Source organism: Neolamprologus brichardi, chromosome 20 (assembly GCF_056152115.1).
Source record: "Neolamprologus brichardi isolate AB-2024 chromosome 20, ASM5615211v1, whole genome shotgun sequence".
In the NCBI taxonomy this organism is placed as follows: domain Eukaryota; kingdom Metazoa; phylum Chordata; class Actinopteri; order Cichliformes; family Cichlidae; genus Neolamprologus; species Neolamprologus brichardi.
Genome location: NC_142123.1, coordinates 24,474,036 through 24,499,434, shown reverse-complemented (window position 1 = coordinate 24,499,434; position 25,399 = coordinate 24,474,036). Strand labels below are relative to the sequence as shown.

General features: G+C 40.9%; 1 protein-coding gene across 2 annotated transcripts in view; it reads right to left on the bottom strand.

Moving 5' to 3' along the window:
• The window catches only part of LOC102793078 (adenylate cyclase type 6-like), a 48,549-nt gene extending 30,804 nt beyond the window's left edge, over positions 1-17,745 (bottom strand). Inside the window, exons 1-3 of one of the 2 annotated variants that reach the window (XM_035910201.2) lie at positions 17,526-17,745; positions 12,913-13,170; positions 11,839-12,778 (exon numbers count right to left, since the gene is read on the bottom strand). In XM_035910201.2, coding sequence (XP_035766094.2) covers positions 11,839-12,778; positions 12,913-12,932 — 960 coding nt within the window. In that variant the 5' untranslated portion in view covers positions 12,933-13,170; positions 17,526-17,745. Of the gene's footprint in view, positions 1-11,838; positions 12,779-12,912; positions 13,171-16,138; positions 16,221-17,525 lie in introns of those variants that run through there. The other variant, XM_035910200.2, reaches the window with a different exon arrangement.
• Between the last annotated feature and the right edge of the window lie 7,654 nt (positions 17,746-25,399).

Sequence of the window (25,399 nt, the reverse complement as noted above, 5' to 3'; positions counted from 1 at the left end):
GGTTACAAAGATGCACAGTCATAGCAAGCTGACCACAGATAAGCTTCTCTGAACCAGACAACTGGCAAACAACATCCTGTGTATCCCTCCTCTCGACTCCCCACCACCTCCGCTCATATGACCTCTTCCCTGTCATCGCCATGTTTAATTACGGACTGTCTCAATTCGACAGCAGGGGGGAGGAAAACAAAGCACAAATCTATCCAAGCAGCCGAACAGCATCATGTCTAGAAAGCACAGACCCCCCTCCAATGGCTGCCCCCCCCCCGACCCCGAGCTTTATGATTCTCAGAAGGAGAGGTAAATGGCAGAAATCAATTTTGACCTGATTTCTGAAATGGTTTTTTTTCTCCCATCTTCACTTGAGGCAACGGTTACCAAACTGGGTCTTGGCTGCTTGAGTCGTAGTTGTTTCCATGGCAACACTGGACCAACTCAACACGAGCACTGAGGGAGACACTTAGCGATGCTGTTTATTCCCCATCAGTCTCAGAAGTGATGCTAACTCCTTCCCCTGCACTCTTACTGGTCAGATTGGCATACTGGGTGGTGTTGGTGGTGTTACATGTGTGAGCATGTATGTGCATGTGTGTATGTGCGTAGTTAAGTTAATGCAGGCAGCTATGAAATGTGCTAACATCTTTTGAGCTTTGACTACAGTGGCTTTATCTTCAAAATGCAATAATTTTTACTGGATTAGTAGCGTGGAGTACTGGTAAATTATTCTTAAATTATTGTTTAAATGTTACCCCCACAGACATACCAAAGAAAAAAAAAAACAACTAGAATTTTATAATGACGTGCCGAAACACAATTTACTACTAGGTACAGTTAGGTCTGAACACACAATCTTTGTGTCTGTCCAGCACAAGAGAGCATTTTTAAATGATTTAACAGCAGACTTTTAGCTTTAATTCCAACATTTTTGCATTTTTATACACAAGCTATCGTTTTCAGAGCCTCAGAATTAACTGGGCAGTCTAGCATAATTTCAAATATAAGGATTGTTTTTAATTACTGGATGAAAATCCTCTGTAGTCAATGACTGCCTGAAGCCTAGAATCCAAGGATACTATCAAATGATGTGTCCATTGAGTGTTCTGCTATACCTTTTTTGCAGCTGTCTTCAGTTTCTGCATGTTTGCGGGTTTCGCTGCATTCAGTTTTGTATTCGATAACTGAAAAGCGTGCTCTATTGGGTTGAGCTCAGGTGCTGACTTGGCCATTTCTTTGCCTTGAGAAACTCTTCGATTGCTCTTGCAGCATAGTTTGAATCATTATCTATTTCCATTGTGAGGAGAAGCTCACTTGTCTCAATCGGAGCGGAAAGAATAGCCCTGGACACTTCACAATTTGTCCTGCTACTTCTATCAGTGGTCCATGCTATATAACTGCTTCTACCATGTTTGACGGGTAATGTTTTGGGTTATGACCTGTTTCTCTTCTAAGTTAACAAGTTAACCTTACTTTCGCCTGTCCAAAACTGTGCACGCTTTTTTGTTTTCTGGTAAAGCCTACTCTGGCCTTCATATTCTTGGGTGTATCCAGTGGTTTGCACCTTCTTGTAAGCCCTCTGTATTTACAGTTGTAAAGCTGTCTCTTGAGTGTAGACCTTGACAATGACAAGCTTACCTCTCTGAGAGTGTTTTTGACTTGGTTAGATGTTGTGAAGCTACTTTTCTTAACCAAGGAAAGAATTCTGTCATCTTGTTAGGTCTTTTGGAACTTTTTTTGGGGGGGGGGATCAAGCTTTTATTATAGGAACAGGATGGTGAAACGAGTGATGGTGAAGCAGGGTGAAAGTGTGGGGAATGACGTGCAGGAAATGGTGAAAGGAACACTCAAACTCAGGCCCTGCAATTGCCTTCAGTACCAACATAAGAAGACGAGCTACTATATGGCTGTACCAGTGTGTTTCCTCTTTTTAGGAATGATTGTTGATTTGGCCACTCCTGAAATTCCTATCTCCCTTATCAGTTTGTTTTGCTATATAAGCCTAATAATGGCTTCCCTGACTTGCACTGGCATCTCTTTAGGCGTCATATTTAAAATGACAGTGAAAAGCTATAAAATGCAAATTCAACACTCCTTATCAACCAAATGTCCAACTACTTTTGAGCCACTGAAAATTGGTGACTGTGTATAAAACATGGTTGTAATTCCTAAACAATTCATGTAAAATGTTCACAAAACCCCTGAAATTAAAGGTGAACGTCTGCATTTCTGTCACATATCGATTATTTGATTTGGTCTACAGTAGCAAAACTACAAAAACTCTTTGTCCAACAAAAAATGGACCTGTGGAACTGTGCCATACTAAGCACTAAATAACTGCATTTGATCATTTTCCAAAGTCAAAAATACATTTCCCTCCAAATTCTCTTCACTGTGTTTTCTGTGCGTGTCCCATCCTGGTTGTGAGCCTAGCGTACATGTGACAGGTAGCCTCGTTAAAATGCTGCTGCCGAGTTAAACACACAAATTATTTATCAAGGAGGCTGTGGAAGGATTACGTGTGGAGAATATCAGATTCTGCTCCGTTCCTCTTTCCCTTATTCTATAGCTGCGGCTTTGCACAGGTGGCCATCGCAGGCTGACGCTTCTCCCACTGAGATCCAAGCGCCCCCCCCCATCCTGATGCATGATGCACACACAGGGTTACTCCAGCACCGGGAGATGCTGAAACTGTAAACAGCTGATATGGTCTGTGTGAGGTTTCCTCTGATGGAAATGCATCAATTCTCTGTGAAACCTCATAGAAATTTGAAAATTGAGTAAACAGCCTTTTGGAAAGTTTGACGTGAAACCCCAGGGGGTTTGCATACTCTAATCTTATCTAACGAATACAAAATACTTATTAAATAAGAGCTAGACAAGGAAGCCAGTGTAACAAATTGACTCAGGGTCCTCGTAGTCTACAAGGAGGCCTGATTTGCCCTCTGTGCTCTTTCTTAACCCGCCATCTCATCTGTGGCCAAAACTCAAATACCCATTCATCTACACACAACTTTAAAAGATAAAGGAATGGTTGGGCTATTTGTGACTATACAGCGTTAGAGGCCTCTACCCTAGTGAGGCTAGTGTGTTTCAGGGCATGTGAAAGAGCAGGCCCATGTGTATCCACAGAAAAGGGGGATAGAGTGACCTGCCCGTTGCTCTGACGCAGGCTCTGATAAGACTGTTCCATGTGACGCAACAGTTAGCAGAAACGCCAAAGGCCAGGTATTTTTAGGAACCAGTCTTTGACCTCTCACGGCACTTGTGTCAACAACATCTCCACGACAATGTTGGCCATTGTTAGTGGCCGTAAAGCAAACAACTCTGCTGTGCGAAAGGTGCGAGCGTGAGAAGATTGTGCGACAAAAAGAAGATCGAGGGTGCAAAAACAAAGTGTGCAGATTCAAGCGTGCGTGCTGCATGTTTCTAATTTAATGCCGAGCACGGAGATAGACAAGCACATGTCAGTACGGACGCAGAAACGGACACCCACACACAGGCGAGCAGGACCATTGTTTTGTGATGTTATTTCCCAAAGAAAAACAAAGAGCAGCAATTCTGACAACATTCAATAGAGGGGAGAAGGGAAGGCGTAAACCATAACAAAGCGTGTGTGTGCGCGTGTGTGTGCGTGTGTGTATGAGTTGACAGGGGACATGTGTACGTACTGTACAGTTACAGCTAATTGATTTCAGCTGAGGAAGTTTGAGGAGCACAGACGTCGTGACACAAAAACAGCAGAGTGAAGCTCACGCAACTCACGTAACAGGGCGAACACGAACCATGTTTAAACTGTTAGTGTTTGTTTCGTAAGCCTTATACAACAAGGTCGATCAAACCGCCACATTTTGTGGCTTACAGTGCGAGGCTGTGCGGAAAGAGATGATCCTCGATTCTACAGCTGTAAAAACACACCTACCAAACCAAATCCAAGAGCAATAGGGAACAACCACAAGGTCTTCGTGTGTTTTGAAAGGTTTGAGGACCAGAAATGTCATGGGTTGTACAAGAAGTACCCCCCATACAGCGACTACACACTTATGAGATGTCTCCAAGAGTCTTAGCTGGTCTGAACATGTCTGAGAAATGTACAAAAAAAGCAACCCTGAGCAGAACACACATCCTAACACTCACATTCATGCAGAAATTTGCTGTAACTTCATTAAAGTTTCTTTTATTTTGACGATGGCATATTAAAGTTGCTCCATAGAGCAGTGATATACAGTTTGCTTCGGAGAGGAGACACAGACCAAGGGCGTCCAGGGTGGAGCTACCCGCTATGGCGACCCCTTATGAGCCATAAGCAGCTTCTTCGTCTTCTTCTGGTGGTGATATATCCTACTTAACAAGTCACAGTAATACGATGTTTAAAGCAGTAAACGTCTGTCTCTTTTGTCATCATCCACTGAGTTATAAATGCATATATGCTATAGAGACAGACAAGCTAATTTAGCTTTTCACCTTAAACTGTTCAGTTTGCCAGTCAAAATGTCAGTTTATAAAAATAACCACAGCAAAACCATGAATCTTTTTGTGCCTTTGTTTTTCATGCAATAGCACTCAACAGATTTTTTTTTGGAGTCTTTGAGTAGAGTGTTGCAGAAATTTGTCTTCAAACCCACAAATTATTTTGTATTTTTGCACTTCCTGTTGAATCCTCATGAAGGTTTTTTTCAGTGGCTTGTCCATAATTTTGGACAATCAAGGTTCAAGTGAACAACGCCACCAGGCCAGGAGACTGGTCCATGATCATCTGACAACCACCAGTCATGAGGGAAAGTATGGGTGACCTTCTCCATGTCCAATCCTTGGCAACCCTTGAAAAACTACAGGCAATCTGTTGTTAACCACACCAATCATTAGGTTTCCTGTGCAGCACTTTCTTTGCATCTGATTTCATGCAGCAAAATCCAGCAACCTCCAGGAAACAACCAGCTGGGAAGTACACATATTTCCTGAGCATCCGGTGGTTATATCACATCCAATATGGACAATAAGACTTCACAAAAGCTTGAAACACTTTCATTTCTTTTTACAGCACAGAATCTGTACTAAATATGCCACTTGTGAATTTCAAAGCCAACGAGCAGCTAAAATAGTTTGAAGACGGCGTTGGAGACGTTCATCACGTCCCACACGGGATTTGGTGACTATGAGACTCGTAGTGACACTAAAGTCCATTTATTGCATTTATACTTCAAAGGTATTGTTAATTTTTAAAGATTATCCTGCTGAACAAAAGGTGTCATAAACTCTTATTTCTCACAGAACAAATCTTCCAAGATGAATAGACTGTGAAAAAAAGCCCATTTACTTCGGTCGTTAACACACTGACCATTCATGACACAAACCCAGCCTCGGGGGATCACAAGCTAGTGTACTCTCAGTGTTGGTTCCAACCAATGTTCCCTCTAAATTTTCATGTGTCTGAGCGAACACACAAACTCCCTGAGCGGTCCCTTGGACAACTGTGAGCAACTGCCGACGTGTGCACTGTGGTCACGCCAGCATCGAATCCATCCAAGTTACATGGTTTATTAAAATAATCAAATTACAGCATTTACATTTATGTTAGACTACTTTTAATTAACTGCTTTAGCCCACTTACAATGAAAATTTAAAAAATTTTGTTCATGACCTGTGTAGTATGTTAACACTATTGGAAGTAAAAATAACTTGAACTCCAATTTTGAAAACACAACTTTCTTTTTTTTTAATAAAGCTCTGACTTGTATTATGAGTATGAGTCTGTGGTCTGGGAGAGAGTCCTGTAACTCTCGGTCTGCAAAATACAGTAAATAATGACCAATGGGCAATTAATTATATAGTTACTTCTTCAAAAAAGTCACTGAGTTTTGCAAACATTAAAGTTTCTTGCAGCTGTTTACCTAAAAATGCAGCCAAGGCGGTTTTTAAATAAACATTTCAAAATATTTACAGAACAATCAGGTGTTCTGCATCAAATTTGATGCCACACAAATCATTTGTGCCACTCCAAAAAATAATTTCTGTCCACTATGAGATAAAGGAGAACAACAGCCTGATACCTGCAGGCCTGACAACAGATGTATCACTCCTGTAACACCTGTAACATTCAGCAGTCGCCTCGTTGTTCTGACACACACAACAAAATTATTGACTACACTACACACTAACTACACAAGACAACACACTAACTTTAGACTCCAAACACGCTAAACGTCGCAAATCTCTCACATCTCAAACACCGCCGTCACTCCTAAAACTTCCTCCCTTCCTAAACAACTAAATGCCATGTTGCCATATCATTTTTTGATTGGTCCACATGGTACATTTTTCCAACAATAGGAAAGGGTGGGGTTTTTGGTTTTGTGTTTGCTCACAGGCAGAGAGTGCTTTCGAGCGTTTTCCTTATAAAACGCAGTTTTTACCGTTTCTTCCCGCAGTAAATAAAAACAACAATAGTATTCAGGGGAAAAAAAGACAAACATTGTATATATTTTTATCGTAACTCTGGTTTTACGTGACCTATTGTTACAATTTAAAAACTGGTATAAAGTCCACACTTTTTCCGTCAATTGTTCCGTCTGTCCTGCTCACATCTCCAATGGTTGTACACGTTGTCATTAACGTGGCTTCACTCCACATCAGCCACGCTGCTTTGCTAGCTAAGGACGCTGTCATAGCCTGTCAACGTTGATTAGCTGCGTATATACGAATGTGAATCACATCATTAGCTGCACTATGGGATAAGGTGGCATCGTTCTAATCCCAAACTGGAGCAGCCAGTCACTGACTAACACTGCAAAACAGAACTGTTAACGTATTTATTTTAATTTCAATTCAGGTTAGATTTTTTTTGTGCGCAACACAGACTTTATGTGCGCAGAGACCGTACCAGCAGTGCGCAATTGCGCTTGTGCGCAGCTTAGAGGGAACATTGGTTCCAACCCTGGGTAGGGTCAGAAAGGCCATCCGAGATGGATGTGCCATTGTGACCCCTTGCAAAATAAGCGAGCAGCCAATTTTACTTTCACTCAAGGAAAGCAGGGCAATAAAAACAAGTCATTCACTGCCGATTTGTAAATGTAAGACCTAACCAGGAACTAAACACCATCTTTTACTAAGAGTCTCAGTTTTAACCCGTCCAGAGTAAAACGCAGTTTTTCTGACTTATGCCTGATTTAGACTTCTGCGGGTAATCTAAGTCGTACCTTACAACGTAACCAGAAACCCCTTTTAACTCTTTGCTGTAACCTTCCGAGTTGCAGGTAGCTGCAGGAAGGTTACAATGCAGGTTTAAAAGAGGTTTCTGGTTATGTCGTAAGTTATGATGCAGATTTCTAAATCTAGTCTAAATCAGGCATACAACAGGGTCATCAGTGGTTCCAGCAGTTCCAACTGTCCAGGGTGTATCCCGTCTCTCGCCAAGATTTAATTCTACCTGAGTATGCAGTATAATATCTGTTTCTATAAATACTAAACTATGCAGGAATAATAACAGCAACAATTTCCCCAAACTTTATTACTTTCTATTCATTAACAACGTTCTCTGTGGTTTCAGTTCATCGTTTCTCTTTGACTTGATTATGACTTTAAATGATTTCTGCAAGAAGCAAATGAAACTAGGGTTTGATGCGGAGCTGCTCAATTAATCGAATTGTTTCAATTTCAATGATAATTTTGGCATCCATTGATATTTAAAGCATGGCAAGTGAGAAAGATTGAGTACTGCACTGCTTTAGTTGTTAATATTTCTTTAATTCTGCCTTTAATCAAACCATTTTCCTTTATTTTTTGCCTCTTCGTGCATGTCCAAATTTAGCTATAAGACTGAGCTACGATAACCTCAGCCAGTGATTTATTTCTGTAGGTTTTCAGCTGAGATATAGGTAAAGTTCAAAGAAATCCACTGAATTACAAACAGAATTTTCTTCATTTTTTAGCTTAGCATATCAACTATGCTTGCACAGTCTTTGAGTAACTGTGTTAAATAAAGGTGTTGCCCAAAATAATTGTGATTAGGATTATTACCATAATCCAGCAACCCTCCCGTAATATGCAATAAAACCAACCCAATTTAAGTGATGCAGATTAATCAGCTTCACTCTGACAGAAAATAAGGGAAGTGAAATAAGACATCTAGAGTCTAACGAACTCTCCACCCTAAAAAAACAAAACAAAAACACTATCTGCATTTACATCATTCGTCATGCCCAGTTTTCGAATCGCCTGCACCAATCACCTGTACTCATCCATCCAAACAGAAAGCCGGTTAATGAGTTATGGGAGAAAGAGGAAATAGTTGCAGGCAAGCGTGAAGCAGTGATTGATAACACTGAATTAGCTGGTCACACAGTACACAAGCGACCTTAGGAATTAACAGCATAGCTGGGCTGCAGCGATCTCATGACTTTCATTCACGTAACGATGGCAAACAATGTAAGAACATGTGATGGATTACACTATGATATATCGTGCCTGATGTGACAGAGCACGCTGTAATTACTGAGTTCCCACGAATCCCTAATCTACTCCTGTGCTACAGTAATTAATTTATAATAAACAATCACAATATTATAACACAGGAGTCGGTAAATGCATTACAGTGACAATTAGTTAAGATTACGCCTAATATCCCCCCTATTGTTTCTTAGTAATGGCCTTCCTATTTTGTTTTGCATAACTTTTCCCAGAGGAGAAGACAGCTGTAAAACAGCTAAGGCACTACAGAGGCCAAATATCCACCATATTGCCCCCCCCCCTCTCTTTCGGCCTCACCCCCGTCACCCCCACCCTGAGAGAAAAGTACAAAGTGTCCCTTGTGTGAGAGCACAGAGACCTGAGTGATACTGCTTTATATCATGGTATTCTCCCACTGTCACACAACAGCACACATACGCGCACACACATACAGCCGTCCAGCTGGGGCGGTTCATTCAGCCCACTGACCTTCAGTGAGCCCCTAGGTCCTTGGCATGACGCACAAACAACACACTGTACAGCGAGACCCATAAGCCCCAAAGTACATGTAAATACGCACATACAACGTGGTGACAAAACCCAGCAGAGCCGTTTACAGTTCACACACCAGCCGCCCGATCAACAGCATGATGTCAGTGTTTTAAATGCAGTTAGGGATATGACTGAGAGTCAAGTTCAGTCAATCTACAGTGAAGTTCATCACTATAGATCCAACGTTTCGTTTTGCTTGCATATTCAAAACCTCATTGTTTCCCCTTTTTTAATTAACCCAAAACAGTTGGAACCTGAACGTAGTTGCTGTTGTTGTGAATAAATATTTTATTTATAGAGTGTCGGGTAGGTACATAAAATTCCTATCACACTGTAGTAAGGCTCAGTTTTATTTTTGCCTAAAAAAGCAACAAACTCATAACTAAACTGACCAGTTTCGACAATGTGTTTTATTGAAATTAGCTGATTTTCAATAGAAGTTTTTTGAAAATGACTAATTATTTCTGCTTTTTTAAAATCACACTGCAACAGAAATTCATTAAAAATCTGCATTGTCACATCACAGCAAAAAGGTTCTCGGTTTGAATCCAGTCTAGGGCCACTGGGGCCTCTCTGAGTATTCTGGCTTCTTCCTAGAGGCCAAAAACAACCTAACATGGGGTTGGGTTAATTGGTGATGTAGATGTGAATGTGTGCATTAGTGGTTGTCTGCCTCTATGTGTTAGCCTGAGAGAGACTGGAAACCTGTCCAGGGTGTACTTTGCCTCTCTCCCAACAACAGCTGGGAAAGGCTCCAGCCCCCCGGTGACCCTGAATTGAATAAGCGGAGGAAACTGGATTGGATTTACACCAAGGATGCCATTTCTGTTCATATTTTCTGTTAATTGATTTTCTCATTGGTTTGGTTTGGTTGTGCTTGTCAAAAATTTGAGTGTTTTATTTTACTGATTTTAATTAAGTCCAGAAAAGAAACCTTACTCATATCAGTGTACCATCACCTAACTTAGCAACTTTCAGCTCCATGTTTTGGTTTTGCAACATGAAACTGTTTCTGTTCTGTTTCCTGGCTCTTATATACTCTGTTTTCAGCCCTTACAGCCAGCTTATTCCATTAAAAAAACATGCTATGAGAAACCCAAAGTACACCGTAAACTCCAACACCGAACACAGAAATACAGATTACCATTCATACTCACGTTCACACCTATAGCCAGTTCAGTTTACCACCAATGAACCAAACATGCATGTCTTTGGATTGTGGAAAGCAGAAATACCCAGAGGCCCGGGGTGAACATGCAAACACTACACAGAAAGGCACCAAGTATATTTGAACAAAAACTGGATCATCAAATCATCAGGAAGGCCACTCCCAATGAATCTAACTTAGCTTGTTGTCTCCTGGACGTGTAAATACAGATTGTTTTGCAAAGGTGACATTTGAGAGATCACTATTAGGATGTTACAGCCTTCAAAGCATTTACAGATGTTCTACCAGAATGCAGTTTTAATATAGATACCTCTTAAATCAATCTGAGTGCTCTTATGCTTCTCTTGCATAACGCCCAAGAAGAATAAACATGGGGATAAAAGCTTGGCTTAACACTGTGTTTCTTTGACATGTCAAAAGAACAAAAGTAAGAAGGTACTATTCTGCTGTTATGCAGTTTTATTACAAAGTAAGGAACTAACCGCCATTCCTGCTGTTATTGCTATGGTATCTTAAAACCTGAGGGGTTTTTAGAGAGTAAAAAAAATGATAATATATCAGTCAATATGGTTTGGCTATATAAAGCAGCAACTTTCAGGGTTGTAGAAATAAAGCCAACAATTAAGTCCCAAAAACTGCAGTTCCTCTTTGTGCCACTTGAGGCTCTGGCTCCAAAGCTGAGTAAACCCTCACACTCCCTTGTTAAATGCTCCGCTTAACAGCATCAAAACTACAATGCCCTTTAGCCTCTATAGTTTGTTTCCTCCTCATGGAGTTAGGGGTGTGGCCACTTTGACTGGCAGATGTGGTAAAATAGGCTGCTATAGCCAGCAAGTCACAGACTTCAGTTGGACCTCTCAACCAGGTTTGTGGTTTTAGGAGCATTAAACGGCATTATTATGTTATTGTTAGCTACCTTAACAGCAGTATGTGTAAAACCTAAATGTGAAAACGCCGCCTGTTTTTGCACCACCGTCTGCTGAGCCGCAGCTGCTTTGTTATCATTACTAAATGAACCCAAGCGCTTTTTTTTCCTGTCAAACAGCTTTAATCTCACGACTACCAATACATCTGTAAGAGGCCAATATTGGTCATTAAAAGGGGGAAAACCATTTGGGTTCCTGTTTGTGGTGGCGCTCTGCTTCAAACGGATCTGGTCATTCGAATACTATTTAAATGTGGGAAAAGGGCATTCTTTTTTTATTATTCAGGTTGGGGGTTAAAAACTTTGCTGGAGACCTCAGCATATTGATTCATCCAATGCTTAGCTACACTCTAAGTCATTTATAATGAGTGACTCACCCAAAGGCCTGTGTGTTTTAAGAGGATATGAGAGTATGAACTTGATCATGAACTTCTGAAAAACAGCAGGATAACAAATCAATAACCACAGAATGGGAAGAGAAGAAGGAGCTGTTCCCTTGTCACAGGGGTCACCACGGCAGTTAGCTCTGCATGTTTCATCTGGCAGTTTTATACCGGATTCCCTTCCCGCCACAACCCCAAAGGAGATCTGTATCTGTGGGCTGGAAATGAACCAGCGATCTTTCGCTTGCCAAGCAAATATGTATGGAGACAAAACCACAGAATGAAAAAAAAAGCAACTACTGTTGGCCATCTGTGTCGCTTCACATGAAAAGCAAAGACACCACAGAACATTCAGACATCAGGCTTTTTACCTGTTTCCAGAGGAACTTGTCTTCCTGGTTGATCTGCCAGGTGGTGACCACGTGTATGATGGACAGCACTGCTCCACTTAGTACCGCCGCCCTCATCCTCACAGGCAGCAGAGTGTAGATGATGTAGATGAAGAACACGGACCACCAGATGCCTTCCGAAGCACTCCTGGGTGCCACCATGAGCACCCCAAAAACCTGTACGGACACTAAGACTCCGATCACCAGGTAACTGACCATCCACATGTAGTCCTGGTGGAAGCCATTGCGGTTGCACACTACCATTAGAGCCATAAAGAGCGCCATCGCCACTGAAAGGGCTGACGAATAGGCCACGTGAGGGGCGGCGTGGACACAGTGGAAGGTCAGCATGATGCCGCACACGATCACAAGTACCCCCATGAGCATGGTCAAGGAGCTCTGGTTCAGCCTAAAGAAGTAACGCTGGTATAGACGCTCCAGTTTGCGGGACTGGAATTTTTTCGACTGGAATACTCGTACCACCCTGAGCCAGCAGTCCGCAGCCGTCACCACCCCCGCTGCGCCGTTGGGACCTTCGTCGCCCATGTCGCTGCTTCCTCCATTACATCCCCCTTTCCTCCCTTTTAACTCCCCGTCCTCAAAGCCCAGGTCAACCGATTTCAGCCCCACACCTTCGCTCGGAGCCCCTCCCCTTTTGCCATAGTGGTCCTCCTGCCATCCGCAACGGACGCCGAAGTTTCCCCCACCTCCCATGGCCCCTGCCCCCCCTCCGCGGTGGTGCTGATGGAGGGGGGCTCCGGAAGGGGGCTCCATAGCATCGGGGTCCCGCAGACAGCTCATGTAACGCGGGTTGCAGAGAGATGAGCCTCCCTTCCGTTTGGACTTCTTGCCATTGCGCTCCCCCCACGCAGTCTTGCGGTCGTCCACTCTGGCAACTAGGAAACCACTGAACCAGGACATTCTGTGTGAGCAGAGAGGAAAAACATTCAGTACAAGAACAGTTCAGATAAGAGCCACAGCACTGATACCACAGTGGAGGACCAATACACCGTTTTACTCCTTGCCTCGCCTGGAGTAGAGGAGTTGTTCGTTTACCTGTTGGGGTTCTGGTACATGTCCCAGCCCTTTCCCCTGCAGCCGGTTCACTCATTTATCCCCGTGGACAAAATTCTGAAGACGCAAGGAGGTGTTTTTAGGAGCCACGCTGCAGGGCCGCAGGGTGGGAGTGACTGGATGGGGGTTAAATGGCGCACAAAGCTCCAGATGTTTGTGCCAGAGCCAGTGATCAGAGACCAAGATTAATAAGATGACCAGTCTCTGCTGCCAGGCCTATCTCCACAGCTCCTGCTGGGTCTAAAGGGAAAAAAACACACACACACACAGAAGATTGTACAGTGACAAACAGGAAAAGGTGAAGCAAAAGAAAAAACATTTTTAAGTAATCAGGTGAAACACACTAGCAGCCTGTCACTGATGCTAGTAGTCATACTAATAAACTCTTCTGACACACGTTTAGCTCTTTTAATAGCTCGTTAGAGGGGGAAAAAAAGCTTCTCCATGCGCAAATTGACAGGAAATAAAATGCATCATACTGAGAGCAAAATGCACATAAATCTAATTTCCTGGAAAACCAGACACACTTGATATAGTCTGAAAATGGATTCAGAGCAGGGGGAGGGGGCCCAAAATAGCATGTAGGTGTGGGTTTTTTAAGGTGAACCAGAACTTGCTCTGTTTGACCCCCCCCCCACCCCCACACACACACACACACAAAAAGACCAAAAAAACAAAAAACAAAACACCCTCTGGTATAAACAGAAATTTGAAGGCAGGTGGGCTTTAAGATGCAGAAAGGTTCCTTCAAGCTCTGCTGATAATCACAATCAACAATAAACAGACGAGTGAAAAATGGAGATAAACGCAGCCGGACAACAGGACACTGTCAAGACAGGAGCAGCATATACAACATGACAAGATCTGGGGCACGGCAGGTTTAAATCACAAGTTGTTCACCTGTATTTTCCCTTTAGTTGTACATAACACACACAGCATTTCATACATACATTTTCTTACATGTAATTCGTCGTCTGGTTGGATAAAAATTTAAAAGTAGGGATTTTCTGTGAACTCCAGAATAAATGAAATTAAACTTTTGGAGTTATGCTTTTCCTGAAAATTGCTTCTCTCCATCTAACAGGACAACACTCAGAGCACACTCTGTTTTATTAACCTTTAAAGACTTCGATGTATGTTTACTTTATGTGGTTTATGATCTCGAATATTACATCTCTCTTAATGCCATGCAGTTTAGGAGAAACCTTTTTTTGTCTTCTAATTTAATTTGATAATCATAATCATATTTTTTTTATTATCACTTATATTTGGTAACCAAAAGAAGACATAGCATATGGCACTCTAATGCCTGCCTTTATGTTACCTTACAAGAGAATGACCCCCGTGAGCTCCACAGAAGAAAGACAATCGTATCCATGCATCACACACAAAAAGAAAATTTGTGTGTGTTTTAAGTGTTTTAGAAAATTCTGAACAACTGGAAGTCATAACACAACATGAGTGACGGTTGGAAGTGGAATCTTCGAATTGATGATTCTTTTGCTGTCTTTCACACCATCTGCGCCGGCGACTTACGTCATGCGATGGTATTAAAAATCTAACTTTCTCCTGAGTCTTTGGTAAGTTCAAAACAATCCTCTGGCAGTGAAAGTGTTTAAGGTGTATTTGGGGTTTTGCTTTCCTCTCATTGGGCTGTTAATGATTTATCCAGAACAATTGGCAGCAAAGTAAGCTTGAACCAAGGTACACATATTTAGCTAAAGGCACAATTTCCTGGTTCAGTTCGGTGAAGAAAGCTCGAGTTGCTGTAGGTGACTGACAGCTGAAATGTTTTTTTGTTTCCATCATAAAGAAATACTATGACTATGACCAAACTTTTGATTGGTACTATATACGTATACTGTAATATAACATGATAACCTCTTAACATGTACCAGGTAATCTGCAACCTGTTAGGATTGGGTTTTGTTGTGACCACCTGCTAAATACTTAAATTTTCACAAACTAGAAAATGTTACATTTTAAAGCTTTTTCTTTTGGGTGTTTCAAATGATCAAACAATCCATAAAAAAGGCTGGTCGTTAACCAAAACTTAACCCTAACCTTAGCCCCAGATGGCCTAACAATGACCTGAGAAAGCAAGTTTCAAATAATGAGGTCAGCAATTCTATGAACCAACCGGTTCATAGTCGGGCGCACAGATGTTCCAACAGAAGAAATGAGCTATAACAACTTGTCTCAGACAGAGAATGAACTGAGGGACTGCACAAAGGCCAAGGAGATAGATAAGGTTTATTTTCAAACTGCTTTGAATTATGCAAAGCTACTCTAGCAGAGTTCAAGTTTAATATTGTGAAGCTTGAAATGGGCCCAGCAACTTCCCTTTCAAATTACTGTTAATAAAAGTTCACTTTTGTCTGCTATTTTTGTTTGCTTGTTTCGATCTCAAATGCCTAAAGTAGCAAAATCGTTAATTTTACTACTCACTACTGCATTTTGCTATACTGTGTATAAGTTAATGTCTTGTTTAATAACTCGTGCAGGCTTTAATTAATTATAGGACGGCTGGTTTAAACAGAGGGTGGCCAGTTTTTACAGACAGTGGTTGAACTTCAGCATATGATACATAAAGGATAACTTTGAATCGTGCAGAGCCACTCTAGCTGAGTCCAAGAATAAGAATGTGGATTAGGACGTGCAGAACTGTGTCTGTTAAAATGGGCATGTCTGTGGAATTAATTTGGGAATTTGTGCTGACCTGTTCAAATTTATTGTGTTTCTACCTGTTGTGATATCACTATTAGAGCTCTCATGTCATGGAAAATACACACAATAACAGTTTGGCGTTGTAATCATTCACTGTAAGCACTGTTAAAGTCCCTTATTGAGTTATAAAACGTCTGTCTGCCAGATACCCTCAGCTCCATAGTGCAGAGTCGAACGCATAACGCAGGAAACGCACAGCCGCTGCTGCTGCTGCTGCTGCACCCGCCGCCTCCTCCTCCTCCTCCTCGGCCGGTATTTTCACCGGAGAGAGGCACGATGTGTTGTTGAAGCAAAAATAGATTTTCCTCGCTATATCCTGCTGCCTGCATGCGCCTTCTCTGGCACGTATCTGTCCGAGCTGTGGCCTATTCCTCCTCCCTGGCAGCGTATCGACAACATTCAAGGAGAACCACCAACACCACCTCACCACCCTTCTCTCTCTCTCTCGTTCTCATACACACACACAAACATACTTCCCTACCCTCTTCTCCCACCTCCACATCCCCGGCTGCGTCCCTCGCTCCCCTGCACAAGGTCGACCAGCTCATGCCCATTTGCAAACGTCGCGAAGCTGCCAGCCGCTCGTGTTTGCATGGTGCCTGGCTGCACTCTCCGCCCCCCAATCCCTCCCCACTGGCTCTAGGACAGGCAGGGAGGGGAGGGGGTGAGAAGGGGGGGGGGGGGGGGGGTGAGCGACCGATTCCTAAGGGGCATTTTAAACCGGACAACTGGCCACAAACAGGGAGCATTCAAGTCACTCATTACGGGGCAGTAGACATGTCCGAGGGCGCGCATGCATGCGTCTCTTTCTCCCTGTGGTGCACTTCTCATCCAGAGGATAAAAATGCAGGAAAAAAATAGTATCAAGCAGTTAGTAGTGGGTGGGGGGCACCAAAGGTACGCTGTGGATTTTGAAAGGGCAATTTACGCATATTCTGTGGCCCTGTTTAGCTCATGTGCGGATGATGTGCTTGTGATCCTGTGCCTAAATGCCATGCACAGACAGGCCGTGTGTGAGGGCCCGCATTCAAACAGCGTAGGCTTCTTGTTACATAACACCACGGCCTGTGTGACAACCATAGCGGGGACCATAAAACCATTCCGCCGCGTCCCGTATCTCAACTTAGGACACAACACGCCTCTGTCAGCGATTTATTCTCTTTTTGTCGTCCCCCCTCCTCCTTCTCCTCCTCTGTCCTTCAGTCTGCAGCAAAGCAATAGCTCACAGGATTAGTGCACTGACAAACACGAGTCTTGGGTAAATAAACAGATTAGCATTATATTTATATTATTGCTGCTGCACATTCCTCAGCATCAGTCAGTGCAAGGAAAGCGAGTGATCGCCTACAAAAAAAAAAAAGAAATCCACCGCATTCGAAAGGCAATTAGCGCATAAAGAGAGGCTTTGAGTTTAAAGTTATGTCATTAAAAAGATCCGAATCATTATGAGCGCCTCATGCGAGATGCAAGCCAGCCCTGTAAACACCCGTCAGCGCTGTCAGCTGTGCTCGGAAACACAGGCGCACGGTGATGCGGCTCATCCTTTCCCCACTGCTACACAGATATGTTGTTTTTGGCCGCCAGTGGAAAACATGTACTGGCCGCGTATCCTCTGCCACCACCGCCGCCACACCGCCGCCGATGTGAAGCAGAGGCCTCGCAGCAACTGTCGCCAGCCATGTCATTCACTTCAGCACAAATGGAGTACTGACAGCGAGGTGGCACGGGCGTCTGCGGCGCAGCGCAACAGCGCCCGAGACGTTTGTGTGACAGGAGAACATATTTTATATATGTCGGCCTGCGGTGTGCAGCAGCAGCAGCAGTTTTTTTTTTTTTTTTTTTTTTTTTTAAAAAAAGGACGGACTCACCGAGATCATCTTTTTCCATCCGCCGACAGGAGCGCAGCACACAATCCGATTCGGCGCGGTGGTTGTCGGTGGGGGCGCCCAGGGTGGAGGACCATTTGTAGCCTAGCGGTCCAAGGATGGTCCGGTTAAATTGGTCACCCTGTGGTGGATCTCCTCCTGTCGTCTTCTCGCTCCACTCCCTTGCCTCTCCTCCCCCTGACCCTCTCGGCTCCCAGCACCACTGTCAAGACAGGGGGAGTACAAACATCACACTTCCGTATACGGTTTTCAAACTCAAAGGCTGCTGCCGCTGCAGAAGAATCCTAAATGTATTTGACAGAAGGAACATAAAAACTACACATCTTACAATTCAGAGATTTAGTTGATCTTAACACTGCACGGATTATGTACGAAGCACAAAACGATCTGCTGGCAAACTGCGTTCCTAGGCTGATGTTTAAAGAAGCAGAGGTGAGTCAGGACCAATGTTTGCGTCTGTCACAAAGGGCGCAAACTTGTGGGGCTGCACGAGAACGTTTAGAACCTTTATTATTTTTTTTGCTCTTTTTTTGCAAAATATAGTTATAAAATGTATGTAAATTAATGTTGTTTTATTTTCCCATGGATATTTTCTGTGATTATAATTGTTTCTAAACTCTTAATGACTGATTTATTTTGTATTTAGCATTAATATAAAAAACCCTAGAATGTAAGTAAAAGTATGAAGTTGAAATCCCAGCAGAGGATTGGAAATCAGCCGGTGCTGTCACTCATAGTCACACTGTGAATACATGCTTCTGATAAACACGCATTCAGTAGTTATCGAAGTGTTAGAGGCTCAGATGATCAGTGGAAAAGTACGAAGTGAAACCAAACTGATTGAAAATTATCTTTAAGGGTGAGAAACAAGCAGCATTTTGCTGATGCTTTATTTACCTGCAAATTCACTTGCACCCCTGTAGGCCCTGAATTTTTTTGGTTTCTAAAGGGTGACATCACAGAAAATGTTTTAGAACCACTGTTATATTTGGTGAACATAATGTATGTGACTCTTGCCAAGTTAAATCATTATAATTACAGCTATTTCTTATACTTTGTCAACTTTGTAATATACAGTATTATTTCATTTTGTTCAGTCTGTTACTGTTACTGTCTTGGAGCAACTGTAACCACATAATTTCCTTAGGGATTATTAAAGCTTTCTGATTCTGATAGAAAACTTTTAACGTTATTGGTGTGTCGTTTTTTTTAAATATAGTTAAACCATCCAAATATCTTAAATTTACAAAGTCTAATCACAGGATATGATAAGATTTCACCTGCATACTAAAAAAAAAAAGCATTCATAATGAATTGTGTTTGAGTTATATCATCGCATTGATGCAAGCCAGCTGTTTGACCCCTAATTAAAATGCAGGACTAATGTGATTCTTTGCAGGTTTTAGCCCAGTTTCAGAAGCAGAATTCGAATCCATTCTTTTAGTATTAAACTTCTTCTGTGCAGTAAAGTTCAAAGACCCATGATGGGTTTTTTAATCAAAACTAAAGATTGCAAATAAAAACATAACGGGCTCTAGACAAACATGAAGGTCTGTGTTTGTGAAAAATAAGCAATAGCTTTGAAGCACAGTTTACCTCACAGTGTTACATATAGTACGCATGCAAGTATTTCTGTGGATGAGAACAACAGGCCTTCTTTTACAAACGAAAACAAGTTTTAGCAGCAAGTTAAACAATATTTTTGCAACACCTAGTTTTCTAATAACTAAATTGCTGAATAACTAAAAGAACTACATTCATTTATATAAATATTTAATGCATAGCTTCTTATCTGGGTGTTCATTTAATCTAGTAACCCAGTAATAAAAAAGAAAAGAAAAGACCTTGACAGCAGCTAAAAGAAAATTGACTAACATGAGTATGATTGTTTGTTCTTCACGCCTATCTTTTTTTATTCCGTTAAATCTCAACTATTGCATCAGCTTATTCACTTCTTGTGGTCCTCGCACGTTCCAATTGTGGCGTTTTCGGCTTTTATTTTGACATGAAAATCCTGTAATTTCCGGCGTAATGCTGTCTAACTTTGGCTGCTTTGACGCAGCTCCGCTCCGCCGAGGCGCGCCGCTGCTGCTCACACCACTCTCTCATTCCCGCTTTCACTCGGCACGCCCTCTAGAGGTGAAGTCTGCAGCAAGCCGGGCAGGTCAAACACCTGCTGTGATCTCCAACAACACTAAGGAGAGAGAGGGGGGACTGGTATTAGGAGGAGAGTAAAGAATTAACCAGTGTAGTAATTTTATTTATTATCTTTTAATTTACTGGATTTATGGAGGCAGACATACAGCGAAAAGCAGTTTTATGGAAATTTGATCTCTGCAATCCCTTCTATGTGCTCACATTGCAAGGATTTCGAAACATCTCTTCAGGACTTAACTGTCTGATTAATCTGATAAGTTCAAATTTTTATATAGAAAATGTGATTGTTCTTCTGTTTCAGAGCCATAAGCTATAAGACCTACACAACATGACAACCTTTAAAGTTTACCCAAAATGTATTTATTGAGGTATTTTTTTCAAGTGAAATATGAGAAAACAGATAAAATATCCTGGGTGCCAATGCTTGTTTCTTTTACTCTTTGTTAGGCTTTACATTGAAAAGTCGGACTAGTTCCAGCTTTTAACAGAGCTTAAATGTATTTTTCAGCTGTAAAAATTTAACATGCCTATCACCTGTTATTAAGTTACAAAGGTATAAGAGCTCAAAAAAGTTAAAAAAATAACAAAATGTAGACGCTCCATGTACCCCAGGGCCTGTTACTCTGAAAATATGTATAGCTAGTAAAAAAGACCCATTACAGATTTGCATAGCTTCATTAAATATGGCAAAGTTCTAAAAGTACCAAACAAATACAGCTAAATGTGAGAGGGTCAGGTCAGAGACATCCACAGTTTGTTTGTGTAATGACCCAAATCCAATGCTTTAGGTTTGGTTTCATGTATGCTTGATATGTAAAGATCTGAAAGATTGTGAGGAAGAGATATTTTCTTCTTCGTCTTTGTAATCCACAACAAAGGCGAAGGAGTTAAACTTTTTTTGAATAACTTATTCTTATTTTAAAACTGAACATTTATTTCTCTAGTGTATTTTGATTAATACTGAATTACTTACTCTTGCTTACATTTGTTGTGCTAATTAATATTTATTATATTGATGTACCCTAATTGGGTATATATGATGCATATGTATGATGCATTGACCTTTTTTTTCTTTAAAAAAAAAAAAAAAAAAAAAAAAATCACGCAAACTTTTTTTTTTTTAATACTAAAATTTTTTCTCTATATATTTAATACTCTTAGTTAAAATATTTTGTTCTTGTAACATATATTTCTTCTTCTTAGTTTCTTGTTTTTAGAAATTAAACAGACTAGTAAAAAAAGTAGTAGTAGTTCTTGATGTGGGGCAGTTATATTGATTATTCCCCCCCCCCCGCCCAATTGTACTTTAATGAATAATTTATACAAAATAAAAAAAAAAGTTATATAAAGACTTATATATTTGGATTAGGTTTAGAGTTAAAGTTAAGGTTAGGATTGTCACCTATTCCGACTTACATGTGGACCTCAGAGGGTTGATGCCTTCTTTGGAAGAATACAACCTGCTAAATGCAGTACATAGATACATTCAAAACAATATAGTTAGTTCTCTCACAGCTTTCTCTGTAAAAATCAAATGGAATCAGCTTTTAAACAATGTTTGTTCTGTATATAGTTTCCACTTGCTTCTGATTTAATTAAAAACAACCAAAATAATATAAGTTTACAGTAAAATCCAACAGCTCCTGTAAACTCTGTAATCACAGTCATTTCTAGGAGATGAACAGGGTTTGGTTTCTAAGCAGTGCCTCCTGATTTATCGTCAGTGCCTAAACTAAATCAGACAGGACACTACAGTGGTGTTTACAAAGGCTGACAACTCATAAAACTGAGCCTTAAACAAACAGAAATTAGCAGGTTACAGTGGACAAGCTTAAATTAACACTGGTATTTAAGCTGTAAACTTGAACTTGAGTGTCCAGAACACAGATGCACTTCACGCCACGTCCCACAACCATCTTTTAAAGTTATGCCAGTAACTGCGATATAATAGACATAATCTAATACGTTACTGTCCTAAAGAGACAACACATGAAACGAATTATGCTAGATAACAAAAAGAAATGAACTCCAAATTTTTAAAAGACCACTACATGTTAGTTGGGGGTTTTTTTGTGGTAAAATTGATTAGTTATAAAATCATCAGAGACTTTGTGGTACAACTTGTGTCCATGTCAGAAATTATTATGTTTAATATTGTACTTTAAATTTTTATCGCATGGAACATATTCCTGTCATTTTAACCAAATTAGCATAAACATATTGACACACTGAATTGTTATATCAGCATAAAGAAAGCCGTAATCATCCTGGCCTCTTATAGCTCAATCTGGTCAATAAAAGCCATTCAAAGTTTGCCTGTAGTTTTTAAAGTGCTTAAATAATTCAAGTCAAAGCTTGGTGTTGTTAAAGCTATGTTATTGTTTAGATTTAGCTTTAGGATCTTTGGTTTTCTGAGTTTGAATAGCAAACTGCCAGCTGTCCGAGTTAAAAAGGACTGCTGTTTGGGAAAACTAAGATAAATATAATAAATAATTAATGAAATTATCTTGAATGTGGAATCTGGAATTACTGATAGAGCCTTGTTTCAATTCTTCAAACCTGTCCAACAAACCAGTAGTTTATTCCCAGTGTGATAAAATAGACAGCGTATTGGTGAAACTGCCTGCTATTTATAATGTTAAGAGATAAATAAACATCCACAGTTGTTAAGGAGGTAGCCAACAGTGGAAGAGAAATCACAGGAGAGGCTCATGTGAACAAATAATAAAATAAAATAAAATATCAATAAAGAAAAAAATCAGTCATTGATGGTTTTACTATTTATTTAGTTTGCTGTAACCCATCTCATGGCAAGTTGTTGGTGCTTGTACCATGGGCACCATCTCTGCACCAGAACCATATTGATGGGAAAGGGGCAACTGGAGTCTTTGTAGGACAGGCTTTGGGTGAAAACTGAAGCAAATAGTGTGTGAGTGTGTGTGTGTGTGTGTGGGGGGGGGGGTGTCTTCGATGTCACAGGATACACAGACAGCTGATTGTTGCTAAGTGTGGCTAACTAAACATCTTACCTTCTACAGGATGATTTCTGTAGGTTTTGCTAAATGGATCACCTCTATTACTTTTACTGGGTATTTTTTTGGAATAAGAAAGGTCTTGTTTATATTTAGGTCCACATTTAACAACAGGAAGAGAAACTGGATCTGCATGCATCTTAAAAAAGCCATCAGGCAGACAAAACAGCTACAGGATGGTAACTAATTTGAATAAAATTTGACTATATCACAAATGAAAACACCATGGATGTGTCACTGTTTGGGTATTTATGACTTTACTGAATTTACAAAAAGCTTAAAAATTGCCTGTAACTCAACTAGCTATAGAGCTGTAATGGGCTTTTTACAGCTTATAGTCTTTGTCTTTTAACATCCTCACTGTGAAATGATAACAGCAAAGCAGACCAACTCTTGACATACGGTGGTCTTAAAAGCAGGCAAACTATTGGAAGCATAACTTAAAGTCAACACACATAATTCAGTTGCTGGCCATCTGATCACTTTATATTTGCACACTTTTAACTATTGAGAAATAAAAGATTTAACCCAGGGGTATCAAACATATGGCCCACAGACCAGAAAACCGACTAAAAAAAAGAAAAGAAAAGCCCAATCCAGCCAAACAGGATGACTTTGAAAACTACAGAAACCATGCACACCCGCCTTGTCTGCATTACACTGTATTTACTCTAGGGAGCGTGGTGGAGAATGGAAAGGAAGTCGTGAAGAATGGTGTCGTGTTATGAAAGTGGTTGTTTATCCAAGCCGGAGGTTTGAATCACGATCACTTACAACACTTTCTTACTGACAAATTCATTTCCCATTTCCTGTTATACCACACCAAAGTAAGGTGGCTAAAGTAAGGAGTGACTTGTAGTTACTGTAGAAACGTTTGTTTTGTTTTTGTAATGACAGCAGACTGACCAAATGTGGAAAAACTGACACATTTTGTTAAAACTAAACTTTTTTTTTTCTTAAGACAGGTCAGGCTATTCATCATCTACTGTGGTTCAGTTTTCAGAATATACATGTCCTTGTAAGGGTAAAATTTCAGTTTGTTTTCATTGGTTATGAAATTGTTTCACTGTAAGTTGCTGCTGCAGTTTGCTGTTGAGAGGTCTCACTGCTGCAGTTTCTTTTTACACTTTATCTACAAATGCATCGGAAGTAATTTTACACTAAAGATTAAAAGGTGTAATGGCAAAAATCATACTTTGACACTCAGTCCAATGGAAATCAATTTGTTATTTCAACTTTCAATTTTATGTTCCACCCTTTCCCATCTAAGATACCATAAAATATTGATTATCCTGGGATATCATAGCACTTAATTTCTCACTTATCCTTTCAATTTTATATTTTCACTTTTATTTCTAATTATGGTTGATAGGAAATATGTACTTTATGTGTAGTGTTAGCTTTAGGCAGAGTGTTTTCTCCCCAGAGGGGAAACTCTGGAGGTGTCTTGTTCATGGCCTGTACTGGGGGTAAAGGGCGAAAAAAGAAGAATGTCAAAAGTGGAAAACTACAAATCACTACCAAGGAACAAGTTGTGCAGATTTTTGTAGAATATGAAAGTGGTGGAAAGTGATTCTCAAATTACTAAATTCTCTTATATACATGTTTCTCAATTATTTGAGCTGAACGAGAAATGTGCAGCTCAAAAAGCACTTCTGCATGGAAACCCTAAAGACTGCTCGACAAAACAGCAACATTAATAACAAATAACAGTAAATAACAGTTTTAATTATTTTGGGGACAAAAGGTAGTGATGAGAGTGCTTGTTTTAACATACAACCCACAGTGCAACCAAACCCAGTGTCATCAGGTATTTTAGGTCTTTTAACATCAGACACCAGTACCCAGGCAACCTAGCCACGGGTGATCAGTCTCCAGCTTGTGTCTAGGTGGCTTAAGTCATCTGCAGATCTCCCCTTTTGGTCCACTGCCATCTTGATGTCTTCTCGGGTGCATTAATGATGTTCAGTCCCTTGATCCTGAGCAATTTCATGGGCTAGTACAGTGAGGTACAATGGGTCTTCCATGCCTTGCTTCACCTGTAAGCTTCTTCTACTTGGCAAGAAGCCTCTTCCATCTGGTCTTCTCAGGAAATGGTCAATTCTAGTAGGACCACCAACTGCCTCAGTGAGTCTGATATTAGCACCATATTAGGTCTGAGGTTTGTCAAGGCTATGGTGTCTCCCCAGGTCAACTTTCTGCCAGTCTCAGGTTGCTGCAAAAATACCCACTGCTGGGTCCATGTGCTGTCGTGACTTCTCTCTAGCATTGACAAAAGCAATAGAGCACTTTTGGTTTGCATTGTGTACACACAGACCTTGCCATTGCACACTAACCATACTGCTGGAGCAGGTTTCCACCACCCCTGCTCTGATCTCTTACTTGCCCAACTGGCTGCTTCCCTTCCCCTTTTTCATATTGAGGTCTTGAGGTACTGCCAAGACCTGGCTGACCTACTGAAACTACAGCCCAGGTCTTTTGTCTGATCAACAGAATACTATCCTATGACAAAAGTAACCCTCAGGGTTTGTTTTTTTTTTTGGTCAGTTAGAAATCTCACACTGAACACATCTCAGCATTAGTAATGTGCACTGTATTGTTGCACACAGACAGGCCTACTCTTTGTACTACAGATAATTTGACAGGATTTGTAACCTTAAATCAATC